At 42.1% G+C, this 14,304-nt stretch overlaps 1 protein-coding gene across 1 annotated transcript in view; it reads left to right on the top strand.

The window, feature by feature from the left end:
- LOC107291140 (endothelial cell-selective adhesion molecule-like) overlaps positions 1-11,207 on the top strand; it is a 63,479-nt gene extending 52,272 nt beyond the window's left edge. Inside the window, exons 3-7 of the mRNA XM_015820105.1 lie at positions 4,340-4,553; positions 6,340-6,495; positions 7,086-7,208; positions 8,771-8,909; positions 9,807-11,207. Of these exons, the coding sequence (XP_015675591.1) occupies positions 4,340-4,553; positions 6,340-6,495; positions 7,086-7,208; positions 8,771-8,909; positions 9,807-10,278 (1,104 nt within the window). The 3' untranslated portion in view covers positions 10,279-11,207. The remainder of the gene's footprint in view (positions 1-4,339; positions 4,554-6,339; positions 6,496-7,085; positions 7,209-8,770; positions 8,910-9,806) is intronic.
- The last annotated feature ends 3,097 nt before the right edge of the window (positions 11,208-14,304 follow it).

Here is a 14,304-nt window from a genome sequence, read left to right as displayed (position 1 = left end):
AGGCTTATGCGAGTCCCCTGGACTCCAAGGCGATCAAACCGGTCAGGCTTGGAGATCAACCCTGACTGCTCTTTAGAAGACCAGATCCTGAAGTTGAAACTCAAATACTTTGGCCACCTAATGAGAAGGAAGGACTCACTGGAGAAGGGCCTAATGCTGGGAAAGATTGAGGGCAATAGAAGAAGGGGACGACAGAGAATGAGGTGGCTGGATGGAGTCACTGAAGCAGTAGGCGTGAGCTTACATGGACTCCAGAAGATGGTAGAGGACAGGAAGGCCTGGAGGAATGTTGTCCATGGGGTCGCGATGGGTCTGACACGACTTCGCAACTAACAACAAATATATATATAAATACGAGAGCTAAAAAGCGTGCTTGGACACCATCTAATTTATATGTCTTCATTTTAGAAGGGTATAGACTTAGGCAGCTGTGGACATTTCAGAAATCAACATTTTCTATTTATGGGGAAGATAAATTAGGGAATGCAATGCCACTATGATTTGAAGCTTATTGCTCAACAGTGAATCTGTTTCCCTTCAAATCTGGGTGGGCTTTTTTTGGGATAGGAGAGTATCCCCACTTTTGTATGCTCAGCTTGAGTGTTTCTTAGAGCACTTTGCAGCCTGTAACACATTTGGACCCCAAAGACTGGTGAAGGCAGAGAAAGCCAGCATTATCCCCCTGATGTTAAAGCTGGCTGAGTTGACATAAAATGGAAGCACGCTGCCAACAGATTCTGAAATTAAGAGCCTCTACATGCAAGTGGGAGTTGCACAATCGTCTTAAAAGTATTTTTGGAATATGAGGGCAGTCAGGGGCACGGAAGTGATGGCAGCATTGCTTTGGCACGGCCAGGCATTTTGCTCCATTAGGTGGAGAAGGGATAGGAGACTTTTTCTAAGGGACAAATTAAATGCATTCAGTTTTACGTGAGGTTAAGGAATATATAGGTGGTCCTTGACATACGGCTACAATTGAGTCTAAAATTTTCGTTGCTAGGCAAGGAAGTTGTTCAGGGAATTTTGCCCCCCTTTGCGACCTTTTTAGCCACCATTGTTAAGCGAATCACTGCAGTTGCTAAATTAGTCACACGGTTGTTAAGTGAATCTGGCTTCCCCATTGACTTTGCTTTATCAGAAGGTTGTCCAAGGTGATCACGTGGCCCCGGGACATTGCAACCGTCATAAATACTTGCCAGTTGCCAAGTGTTCGAATTTTGATCATGTGACCAGATCATAAGTGTGAAAAAACGGTCATGTCACTTTTTTTCAGTGCTGTTTTAACTTTGAATGGTCACTAAATGAAATGTTGAAGGTCGAGGGCTACCTGAATTTTACATTATTGTATTTCTCTCAAATTGACTGTATTTTTTCCCCAAATTATGGGGGGGCACCAAAAATCACACAGGCAAAATTCATAACGTTTGCCACGAAGCTGGCTGAAGTTAAGCTAAGAGTCTCCAGGGAGCATAAAAGGAGAGGTTAGGAAGGGCATGTAGATGCTTTGCCCACCTTATGTGATGCTCACGCACATAGCCGCAAGGGGCAGCCACCTCTTGTGTCACGCTGAAGCCTTGAACTGTTTGCTGCCGTTGCTATGCCGACAAAGCGTCATCCCTATGATGTGCTAGACTCATCATTGCTTCGTGTGTGGAATGAGCCATGGAAGCGGAAGAGGTGCTAAGTAACACTGACACCTTTGTGTCTCTTTGAAAAAGACAGGGAGGCGGGAAAGATGGCTGAGAGCCAGGATGAAGAATCCAGAGTTTTTCAGGAAAGCATGCTAAAGCAGGGTTCGTCAACCTTAGCAACTTTAAGATGGGTGGACTTCACTTCCCACACACATTCTGGAGCAAGTTTTCTCAACCTTGGCAAGTTCAAGTTGGGTGGAATTCCAAAATTCCCCCAGTCAGCATTGCTGGAATTCTGGGAATTGAAGTCCACACATCTTCAAGTTGGCAAGGTGGAGAAATACTGTGCTAGAGATTGCTTGGAATTTGATACCGCATTCAAGGGTCCTGACAGGAGGGGGATAGTAAATAGACAATAAATTGGGCACTACTATTATTTTAGTCAACACAGAAATCAGATTGACTATGTGCTCTGCAGCCAAAGATGGAGAAGCTCTATACAGTCAGTAAAAACAAGACCAGGAGCTGACTGTGGCTCAGATCATGAGCTTCTCGTTGCAAAATTTAGGCTTAAATTGAAGAAAGTAGGGTAAAGCACTAGGCCACTCAGGTATGAACTAAATCATATTCCTGATGAATATACAGTAGAGGTGACAAATAGATTTAAGGAATTAGATCTGTTAGACTAGAGTGCCTGAAGAACTATGGACGGAGGTTCGCAACATTGTACAAGAGGTAGCAACTAAAACCATCCCAAAGAAAAAGAAATGCAAGAAAGCAAAATGGCTGTCTGAGGAAGCTTTGCAAATAGCTGAGGAAAGAAGGGAAGTGAAAGGCAAAGGAGAAAGAGAAAGATACACCCAACTGAATGCAGAATTCCAGAGAATAGCTAGAAGAGATAAGAATACGACTTCGCAATTAACAACAACAACAAATTATTTTGAAGTTCTCCCATTTAAAAGTGTATGAACTCCTTCCACCTGCAACGTGTTGTTTATGTACAAGGGCATCCCTCCAGTCTGCATTCTTCTCCATTGCAAGTGTAAATCATAATTTCTATTTTCTGGAAGGACAGAAGTATAGCCATGGAGCTGATTCAGTCTATAAACCCATGTTTTCTCCTCCTCCAAATTAACTTGAGCAATCAGACGGAATGTTTTAAGAATCCTGCAGAATCTCTGGTTTTTCACACACATGTACCCCACTTCAGCTTTTGATTAATGCCCATTAGTTTTTGTTTGTAAAGGAGGCAGCCTCGCAGCAGATGTTCCTGATCTTCTATGAGAACGTTCATAAATTTCATTAGGCGTTGCTTTTCAAAACGTTTGTAGAATCCTATCGCCTATGGCTGGAGTAAAGATTTTGCGATAAGCAGGTCTCCACTCATTGGAGGTAGACAAGGTCAAGGACTTTCTTGGGACTTTGTGATCACAAAATCTTCCTCATTGCTCATTTTCAGGACGGGGTTTACATTTCTTCACAGCAGGTTTAGGATCTGGCTGCAATCCTTTTTTTTTTTCCAAAGAAATTTTATTATTTTCCATCATAAAAAAACAATCAAAAGCATAATAAACACAATAACAAGTAAACCCCCCCACCCACCCCCCCGGACTTCCCAAACCTAATCCCAGGATAATATTCATATATAAGTAAACAAATACTAATATCCCTAACTCCACAAAGTATCTTAATCTACAAAAAGGGATAAAAAGAATAAACAGAATAAAAAATAAATAAAATCTAAAAACCTAAGTTATATTCTACCACTCTATGCTTCCTTTGAATATAAACAATCCATCTGGCTGCAATCCTGTCATGGTTTTGCTACCTTCTCTGCAATCTTTCATCCCCCTCAATCAGGTCTCTGTAATTGTTGATTTTCAAATGCTTCATGGAGAAAGGGATCCTACGGGTGATGAAGGGGAATGAAGCATCTTTTGTTACCATGGCAACCGAGCTCTGCTAGAGCATCGAAGCCAACTTTCCCTCTGCTTTAAAGTCCCAGGGTGGCTCTAGTTCACTAAAATGCATGTCAAGACACAGATTCTGGGATGGATTCATTGGAACCTTTTTGGACCAGGAAGAGTTAGATTGGAACATCCCACCTGAAGGCAAAGGTGGGCTTCCTCTGTCACTAGCAGAAGACCAAAATGATGTCTTTGGACTCCAAAATGATGTCTTTGCTATTCTTGGGGAAGACTGATTGATAAAGGGGAAAGAAATGTCTGTATTAACTACTTTAAGATGATGGTAAAGACACAGGAGAAGAATCAGCAGGAGGAAAGAGATGAAAAAGGAGTCTTCCAGCCCCTATCCAGAACGTCTCTGTTTCAAAAATGGTATGAAAGAGGTTGATAGTTTATGCCAGTGTTGCTCAAACTCGGCAACTTTATGATGTGTGGGCCACACAGGTGAAAGAGCAGCCAATATTTGAGTACACAGAGAAAGAGGCCAAGTCATAAGGTGTTCCTCAATCTTGGCAACTTGAAGATGTCTGGATTTCAACCATGCTGTCTGGAGAATTCTGGGAGTTGAGGTCCAAGCAACTTAAAGCTGCCAAAATTTAAAACCATTTGGACTATTCTATGCATGCAATTTTATGCATCCCTCACAGGTGTATTCAGACAAGTTTCATGTTGTGTGCTGTGTTTCATATCAGCAAGCTGCTGTTTTAGCCAAAGCAATGAATCCTTTAATCTGCGTTGCAGATCCTGGCCTTTATGTATGACACAACGAAAGTGGAAGACCCCGATCTCAAGCAGCGCCTTGGATTTTTGTTCCGTATGCCTTTTCACAATGTCTCCCTTGTAATTAATAATACCAAAGAAATGGATTCCGGACAATATATGTGCACCGTGAACGTTCCGGACGACAGTACGGTGAAAGGAAGAAACATTGGACTTGTTAACCTCACCGTTCTAGGTAAATCAACTCTGGTTTTCTTCTACTTTGCAGAGGTTAGATGGGGAGGTGTGATCTTGGATCACCTAGAACATTTCATTTTCATGCAAGTAGTCTTTGGGTTATGATTGGTCGCTTGGCAATCGTTCAAAGTTAAATTGAACTTCTCACTTCCTTACCACCTGGTTCTGAAGTTCTGATGGATGCACTCTGCCTGTGGTCACGTGACTGAATTTTGGGCTCTCGGCAACCAGTTTGTGATCAATTGCAGCATCCCACACTCCCATGACTATGATTTACAATGTTTTTATTGTTCCGGTTTCCAGCAAAAACCAGCCCTTAGCATCAGTGGGTTCGGTTTATGACTGCTGGGTAAACTGACTTCAGTTTATGGCTCCCTTACCCCACAAAAAAGATCATAAAATTGGATCGGTCATGTGACGACCTGCTTTACAACCATCACGGCTTATAGCCATAATTGCAGGCTCAGTTAAGGGGGACCTGTACCGGCTTTGGATGCATCAGGAAAGATTGTTGCGGATCTTTCCATTTCTGCACCATACAGCTGAGCTTGGGAGTCTGACAGTTCATTCTTCAGCTCAGCCTTGTACCCTGCAGAGCTGCGTAGCAATTTGTAAGGAGCATCCAAGTTTCAGCTTGTGAGCTGCTGCAAAACAGTCCTGTCAGGTGCAAAAGATCAAAAGATCAGTAAGGCCACACTTGGAATACTGCATCCAGTTTTGGTCACCACGATGTAAAAAAGATGCTGAGACTCTAGAAAGAGTACAGAGAAGAACAACAAAGATGATTAGGGGACTGGAGGCCAAAGCATATAAGGAACAGTTGCTGGAATTGGGTATGTCTAGTTTAACGAAGAGAAGGACGAGGGGTGACATGATAGCAGTCTTCCAATATCTCAGGGGCTGCCACAAAGAAGAGGGAGTCAAGCTATTCTCTAAAAAGCACTGGAAGGCAGGACAAGAAGCAATGGGTGTAAACTAATCAAAGAGAGAAGCAACCTAGAACTAAAGAGAAATTTCCTGATAATTAGAACAATTAACCAGTGGAACAACCTGCCTCCAGAAGCGGTGAATGCTCCAACACTGGAAGTTTTTAAGAAGAGACTGGACAGCCATTTGTCTGAAATGGTATAGGGTTTCCTGCCTGAGCAGGGGGTTGGACTAGATGACCTCCAAGGTCCCTTCCAACTTTATTATTATTATTATTATTATTATTATTATTNGGGTCAATGGGATTCAAAGGAGGCTGGACTTTGCTTGTGACCACGTAGGGATTCTAGGCTGATTCCTCTTTTAACTCCACCTGCAAGTTCTGCCCCTTCTTCCCCAACAAGTCCCATGGGATAGAATCTAGAAGGAGAGATTCTCCTTCTTTGTGTTTTGCCCAAAGTGACCACTGAAGCTTCAGGAACCCTTTTCCTGCTGATATTTCAAGAAGAAACCTCCAGAGGGTCAAAGATAGAATGGGATCATTTCTGACCCTCCAATATTTTAATAGCACAAAGAAAGGTCAAAATCAAAAGTTGCCAGAGGTAACATTAACTACGACCTCCTTGATTCATCCATTAATATTTAAGATCCCTCCATATCTGGGGTTCTGCAACAGACTAACAACATCTCTCCCCCTTTGAAATCTGATGGATCCTAAACTGATTCTTTTTCCTGAGCTTTCAGTGGAACACCAGTGTTTTTTGTAGCCAGTAGATGACGCCATTTACTACCTTTTAAAGCACTGAATGGTTTTTGTATTTTGTTAATAATAAAAAAGAGCCCTTATTATTTTGCAGTCCCACCATCTCCACCAAAGTGTCAGATTCAAGGCAGCACCCAGGTTGGAGGCAACGTTACCATGTCCTGCAAATCTGCTTTTGGAAAACCAGTCCCAGTTTACCATTGGCACCAGGCTGAGCCCCGCTTCCAGGTTTTCTTTGCACCCACACAAGGTAGGAATCTTTATTCTGGGCATTTTAATCCAGCACAGTTGGACAGGGCAGGTTGGACCCGGCTGTGGTTTAGGGTGAAGAGGGGAGAAGACCCCTATGTATCTTTTGTGCCAGCTTTCCAAAACAAAAGAGAAGATTAGTCAGGAACGGAGTTTGATTCAGTTCAATGTGTGCACAGAATTTAATCCAAAATTGTAGGTTGGATTTACTCTCTGGATATTTCATATTCTTCCTCATTCTTCTTTAGAATTACCATTTGATGAAAATGTCTGAATGAGCTCCAGGGGAGGAAGCAAACTTTTGGGTGACACTTTAAGCTCAAGTTCTACCTCTGTTTCTCAACGTTAACAACCTGAAGACGTGTGGACTTCAACTCCCAGCATTACCCAGACCAGCACGGAACTCTGGGAGTTGAAGTCCACGTGTCTCCAGGTTGACAAGGTTGAGAAACATTGTTCCACACCCTGGCTTCATGTAATGGGAAAACTTGATTTAGGTGCTCAGCCAGGTCACTGAGACAAAGTTAATGGGGTCCTCTTGCAATACACAGTTCTGTTGGTCTGAAGCTTGCTTGGCATTTTTTTCCCCAGACACAAAGAAGGGGCTCCTGATGCTGACCAATCTTACTATCGAGATGTCTGGGGTGTATCTCTGCAACTCCTCCAGCATAGCTGGCCATTCCAGCTGCACACTCAGTCTGGAAGTACAACCACGTGAGTCTCATTTTCACAGCCCACAACCTCCTTCTACTCTGCTTCCATTTACATGGGAACACTTAGTAGCAAGAGAAGGCCGACATAAATAAAACATCACCATTGCAATCAGTTGTATCTTTTAAGAACGGTCTCCCGTTTCCATTTGAAATAAACACCTTCAGTATCAATTTTTAGGAAAATGTGGGGTGTTTCCTTGGCTACTGTATTGAAGGTCTCCATTTAGCTAACAATCTGTAGTGGTGACTGTTCCATCTGGATTAAAAAAAATGTTGTGCATATTCCTGGTAAAAAGTCTCCCTTGTCCTGACAATCTGTTCATGCATCGACAGCCAATGTGAGGCAGTGATCAGGGCATCCTTCCTCCATCTGCCTGCTCTCCAGGTCTCTCCGACAGAAATATGGGCTTGACCTCCCAGGATTCCCCAGTCAACAGCACTGCTAAGAATTGTCAGCGTTGGTCCACAGAGAGCATGTCAGACAGGGAAAACCAAGGGGAGCCATCTTGTTTGTTCATGAAATGGTTTGAGCAGTCAATATCTCCCAATCTAGCCTATTTCACAGCTGCTTATGATAACCATGGGAAGAACAGTCCTGTATACAGCAGGGGTCCCCAACTCCTGGGCTGCAACCCAGTACCGGTCCTTGTGCATTCTGAACCGGGCCACAGAAGTGGCGGGCGAGTGCTTGCACACATGCACATCCCCACTCGCGCAATCAGGTGCGCATGTGTGCACTCACTTGCCCGCCACTCACAAAGAACCGTCCCCTCTCCCCCTGCCCCGCCAGTCCACAATACATATGTGTATGTATGTATATGTATATTTATATATATATATCTTATCTGTTGGGTGAGGCACCCGGTCTACCAAACATAAATCAGTCTGTTCTGCGTTTCGCTCCAATCTAGGAGCATGTTTTGCAGGCAGACGTCATATACTGTGAACACTATAAATTCAAAATTTTGTGGCTGGCAAAGAGTTAGTGGGACTTGAAATAGCTAGACTAGTCTCCCACTAACTCTTTGCCAGCCACAAAATTTTGAATATGTATATATGTATATACTGTATATATCAATATCATCTATTTATATATCTATGTGTCATGTCTGTCTGCATATCTATATATTATATCTATCTATCAATATCTATATATCAATATCTATATCTATATATCTATATCTATGTCTGTCTGTCTGCCTGCCTGCCTGTCTGTCTATCTATCTATCTATCTATCTATCTATCTATCTATCTATCTATCTATCTATCTATCTATCTATCTATCTATCTATCTATCTATCTATCTATCTACTTCCTTTTTGGAAGGATTTGATATCAATGATATATAAATACATGTTCAATACAGAGATTGGATCCAAAATTAATTTGATGTAAAGACATTAAAGGGATTTTAATCAGGATTAACTGGACCCAAACATCTAGTGGAGCAGGAGGTTGGGAAAGGCTGAGAGGGATAGGATTGTTGAAATCTCGTTCCCATCTCCATTACAAAAACAAAAAACAACCCCCCCCCAAACATCTTCATTGTGGTTCCTTTTGCAGCGTTCAATACAGCGGTGGTGGCTGGTGCAGTCGTGGGAACCCTCATTGGACTTGGCCTGATCATATTTTTTACACTTCAGATGTTTATCTACAAAAAGAAAAAGAAGGAAGCCCAAGAGGATGTAGCCAATGAAATCAAGCAAGTATCGTAGAAATCTGGCACAGCTGATGGTGGAGTTAGAAAAGAGTGTCTACCACTTGTTGGGTTCCAAGTCCATCAGCCTGACACTGTCTATAGCAGGGGTCCCCAACCCTCAGTCCGTGAACCAGTACTGGGCCACGGCATGGCAGCAACCGGTCCACACAAGCAAGCAAAGCGCCATCTGTGGGATGCAGGCAGCACACAAAACCACGCCCCCTCCAGCCCACGGAAAAACCTCTCTCCACGGAAGCGGTCCCTGGTGCCCAAAAGGTTGAGGACCTGTGCTCTATAGGCAATGACCAGAAATGGTAGGAATTGTCACCTGGAGCATCTGAAGGAAATGTCTCCACTAGAGACCCCAAACATATTTGGGTCATCTTCAGTATTTCCTGCTGACTATGTGGTCCTTAATGCTCTCTGAGTTTGGCTGTTTTCTTATAGATGTTTTATTAATGAACTAAGTAACATTATAAGCTCTATGCCAAGTAGCACTGATAATGTTACCTACTTGGGTAATAAAACGTCTGCAAGAAAATAGCCAAGCTCAGAGAGCACCAAGGACCCCACAGTTCAACCTTTTGTTGGTTCTTCCTGACTAGTTTCAACGGGAAAACACTTTGTAATGTTAAAATCACTGTACAACAGTGGAATGCTTAATCTATAGAGGTTGTGGGTTCTCTTTCTCTATCATGGATGATTGGATTAGTTTTGTAGTAAACCGATAGGAATATAAACCCTTACAAGACAAAAACCCAGTTAGATACTCTGTTTGATGGAAAAAACAGTTTAAATACCCACCCTTAAAAAAAATAAAGTATGGAAATGGAATATTGGAAAAATAACTTCATTGATTCCTATTTTTCTTTCCATTTATTACTTCCTTCCCCGCTGCAGGGAAGATGCTGTAGCTCCCAAGACACTCTCCTGGGTGAAAAATTCCTGCACTGATGGACTCTCCAAAAATGGAACACTGTCATCCATGAACACAACCCGGGATCAGAAATTATATCTGGTCCGCCCCCCCTCGGACACTGCCTCCATCACCACTGCTGCAGGAAGCATGGTGGGCTTCAAGGGCCCTTTCAGCGACCCCAGAAATGGGACTCTCACGCCGACGCCCAGCCTTTCCAGCCAATCGCTGCCCCTCTATTTTCCACCAGTGATTAACGGGGTCCAGTGCCATCATGCCAATGTGCCCATCCACAGGAATAACCTCCACCGGACAAACAGGGCTCAGCCACAGGCCCCCCAGCAGCAGGAGCCCCCTGTCCCCACTACTCAAGGGCTAACGGCCTCCACTCTGAATCGTATGGGAGCAGTGCCTGTCATGGTCCCTGCTCAGAGCCAGGCAGGGTCTTTGGTGTAAATGTGCTGTAACTCCATAGCTCTGCGTGCGGCTATCAGTTTGACTCATCACAAGCATTGACGAGAGACAGGCGTGCATTGTGCTGCTTCGCCAGCCTGTCCGCAGAGGCCCAGGGTCTGTGTGTGGGGTGGGGCTTGGATTTGTTCTTCAAGTGACCAAATGTCAAGACTTTGCCATAAGTGAGACCTTATTGGGACTTCTGAAATGGACTTCTTTTTTGGGGAGGTAACCAGAAGAGCTTCTGTTTATCTGTCCAGTCTTATTCTTCTTGGTGCCCCAGCCCCATTCCATCTTCCCTGGGAATCTACCTAACAGAGACTAGGTTTAACTGGATAAAAAAGAAAGTTTGTTCTCTAACATGACTCTTAACGTTGAGGGAGAGAGGCAGGCTGTGGTTTACTCTCTTGGCTTAGAATAAGAGAAGGAGGTAGATCTGAAATCTGTAAGCAAAATGGGCCATTCTGTCTACTCCAATCCTTTTCCAGAACTAGCCCACACAAAAGGAAACCTTTCAGACACTTAGGAAGGGAAGGTAAAGGTAACTGAAACCTACCTGACTCCATGTCGGAAGTCTATACACTCTAGAAATCTGCACAAACCAAAAAGGTGATAGAATCTCAGCTGCCATATTTCACTCCCTCCAGGTAGACAATGTTTATCAGCAATGGGTAGAGCTGCAGCCAAGGTGGTACTGATTTTCTTGTGTTTCTTGCCTCCTCCGTCCATCTTTCCCAGAAGAAACTAAAGGACAGTTCAGTCCCACTGTTGGTTGGGCTAATGGCAATTCTTGAAATCAGTTCAAAGGTCGCTCATAAACCCTTCGGCTGCCTCTTGATTTTAGATCACTACAGTATGTTAGAGGTGTGCAACTCTTTGAAGACCCAGCCTGTCTGATGAAGCCACTATATATTAAATTTGAAGAAAATATCTTTTAAATTGAATTTATGGAATTCATGAAATATCAATGGTGTGAGGAATGAATTAATGCAATTATTCCAGATTTCTGTAATAAGCCTTAACATGACAACTTCAAAGTTTGGCACTTGTGAAAGCCCATCCAAGATTTTATGAGATTTTCCTGCACTTATTGGGCACTAAATTGGGCACATGGTATCAATGCCCAGTGAAATAAGTTTGGTACAAAATAAATGCAGCCCTAATCAAGAGGTTATCTTCTACAGTGGATGCAACTAGCAATGTAATATCCTTTTTCCTGAAATGGTATCCTAGATTATTTCATTTGACAACCTTATGGACAAGATAAATTTAGCTCAGGATGGAACTATTTGGATAGATCAAGTGCCATGAAGTTGTCAAGGCTGTATCCTAAAGGCAAAAAGAGACCAAAAGTATTGATGTTCACCTGAAGATGTTTGGAAATGGTTTCTGATAGGAATAAGTTAAGCAGAATATATGAAGCAGATAATAATTTGATGGGTCATCACATTTTCGCACTTGGTGATTTTGAAACTGAAAAGTGGATGCCACCTTTAAGATATAAATCTGAACAGTAGCTTTGCAACAGAAATTCATTTTTATAGGACCAGAAAATGCTTTCCTAAGGCAACATATCACTTTAATTCAAGCTAACAATATAATTCAGCATTGTCAAGATGGCACAGTCCTTATGAAGCTGATGACACACTGATCTAGAGAGGTTTTATGCCAGGACTATCTATCTCACCGCTCTTGTCTGAAAATTTGCTGGATTTCTTTTGTTTCATAGCATCCTTACAAGCTCACTTTTGGAAGCAGTGGCCCTCTTCCAGTTAATGTAGGCTATATAACTCACAGAAATACAGATGTAGAATATGCTTTTCAGGAAAGGCTCACAAACCCAAGGAAGGCTAGAAGGCAGGTCCCAGTTGAAGTAGGATTCTGCTGATTTTGGGTACAAGTGACCGCAATTGAGACTGGAACATCCTTTGCTAAGTGAGGCAGTTGTTAAGTGAATTTCATTCAATTTTATGACCTTTTTTGGCCATGGTTGTTAAATGAATCACCTTGGTTATTAAGTAAATCACACAATGGTTAAGCGAATCTTGGCTTCTCCCATTGACTTTGCATGTTGGAAGGTCTAAAATGCAGATCACATGACCCTGGGATTCTGCAACTCTCATAAATGCATGCTGGTTGCCAAGCACCCAAATTTTGATCACATGACCATGGGGATGATCACAGACATGACACTAAAGGAAAAAAAAGAGATGGGCAGCGAAGAGGAAGCTATTAGTGGAGTTGCGTCTTTTCTGCTTATTGGAGGGATCAGATCTGGGCTTCAAAAATCCAGACATGACCATGGAGATGCTACAGCGGTTGTGGGCATCAGGGCCAGTTGCAAGTCACTTTTTTCAGTAACTTTGAATAGCCACACACAAACAAAAATGGTTGCAAATCAAGGACTACTTGTAGTCATCCATGTAGCTTTACTACCAGCAATACAAGATTGATTTGAAATTGCTTTCTTCAAGGATGATGGTTCTTTGATTTCCAACTTGTTGGTCTAGGCCAGGGGTCTTCAAACTTGGCAACTTTAAGACTTGTGGACTTCAACTCCCAGAAGTCCACAAGTCTTAAAGTTGCCAAGTTTGAAGACCCCTGGTCTAGGCTATAGAGGCTGCCTTGCGTTCTCTGGAGGTGTCCCTCACCCAAACAAAGCCACTCCGTTGCTCTAAATCAGGGGTGTCCAACCTTAGCAACTTTTAAGACTTGTGGACTTCAAGTCCCAGAATTCCACAACCAGCCATTCTAAGATTGGTCATCCCTGCTCTAAATGAGCAGGCTGTTCTCGTCTAGGCAAAATGTCTGTCTGTTTTGGATCCAAAACCTATTAGTTTGTTTTTTTTAAAAAAATAAACTTAGAATAAATGAAATCCCCTTTATTACTGTTGTGGTAGGACCTTCACACCTGCAGGGGTGATTCTGGAAAATACGCTTTTCTTCCGATTTGTGTCCTACTGTTCCTTAGTGATATACACAGGAACTCTACTCAGATATTCTGTATTAGCATTTTTGAAACTTGGCAACTTTAAAATGTGTGGACTTCAACTCCCAGAATTGTCAACATGTAAGTTCAAAAGCATAGCTCTACTTGCTCTCTTGCTGTTAAGGCCGAATGCTGCCTCAGGTCTATCAAAATATTACATCTTCCATAACTCTTAAGAATATGTCTTGTAATATTTTAGAACAACTTTCTATCAGGCCTCTTAAACCGACTGTTTTAAAGGACACCTTTTGCATCTTAATATATATTGTGCAATTATGTTTATTCAATGGACAAATTCCTATATTTCTTTTTTCTTTTTTTTTTATAAATGTAGATGGAGTAAATAATTTATACTTCTAGATATTAACAGGTCTGTGAATCTGGACTGGAGTCCTCTAACCATTTTCATGCTAGCTATTTTTATTTTTCAATGGCAATAAGATCCTTCTGTTGTGTGGGAAGGTAGGGATACACTGAAGAATTTTTATGTACAGTTTTGAAATGTATTATTTTTCATAAACAATCATTAAAAGTATTTGTTTTTATATCAACTAAAACCTGCCGTAGTAAGGCAGTTTGCATGGGACTTGCCTGTGTGTGTGTGTGGAAAGGGGCATGCATCGAAGTACACTTATTCCAGCTTTCCTTTATTTTCCGACTGAACTAAAGTTCCAGGTTTCTTAATTGTTTTCTTTTTACAGCAGGAATTAAAATAATATGAAACAATATAGGAATGAAGAATAGAAGCAAATAGAAACGCAAGGTTAAAAAGAAATAAACTCAACAGCCCTAAACAAAAATAAATTAAAATAAGGTTTGCTTTCAGAAGTTGTGAATGCCCATCATTAGAAGCTTTTAAGAAGAAACTGAACAACCATTTGTTTGGAATAATATAGGGTCTCTTGCTTGAGCAGGGGGTTGGACCAGAAGATCTTGGTAAGGCCACACTTGGAATACTGCATCCAGTTTTGGTCACCACGATGTAAAAAAGATGTTGAGACTCTAGAAAGAGTACAGAGAAGAGCAACAAAGATGATTAG

Source organism: Protobothrops mucrosquamatus, unplaced genomic scaffold, assembly GCF_001527695.2.
Source record: "Protobothrops mucrosquamatus isolate PMUCROS unplaced genomic scaffold, P.Mucros_1.0 scaffold1067, whole genome shotgun sequence".
NCBI lineage: Eukaryota > Metazoa > Chordata > Lepidosauria > Squamata > Viperidae > Protobothrops > Protobothrops mucrosquamatus.
Note: the sequence above shows the minus strand (reverse complement) of the source record. Positions and strands in the feature narration are given on the sequence as shown.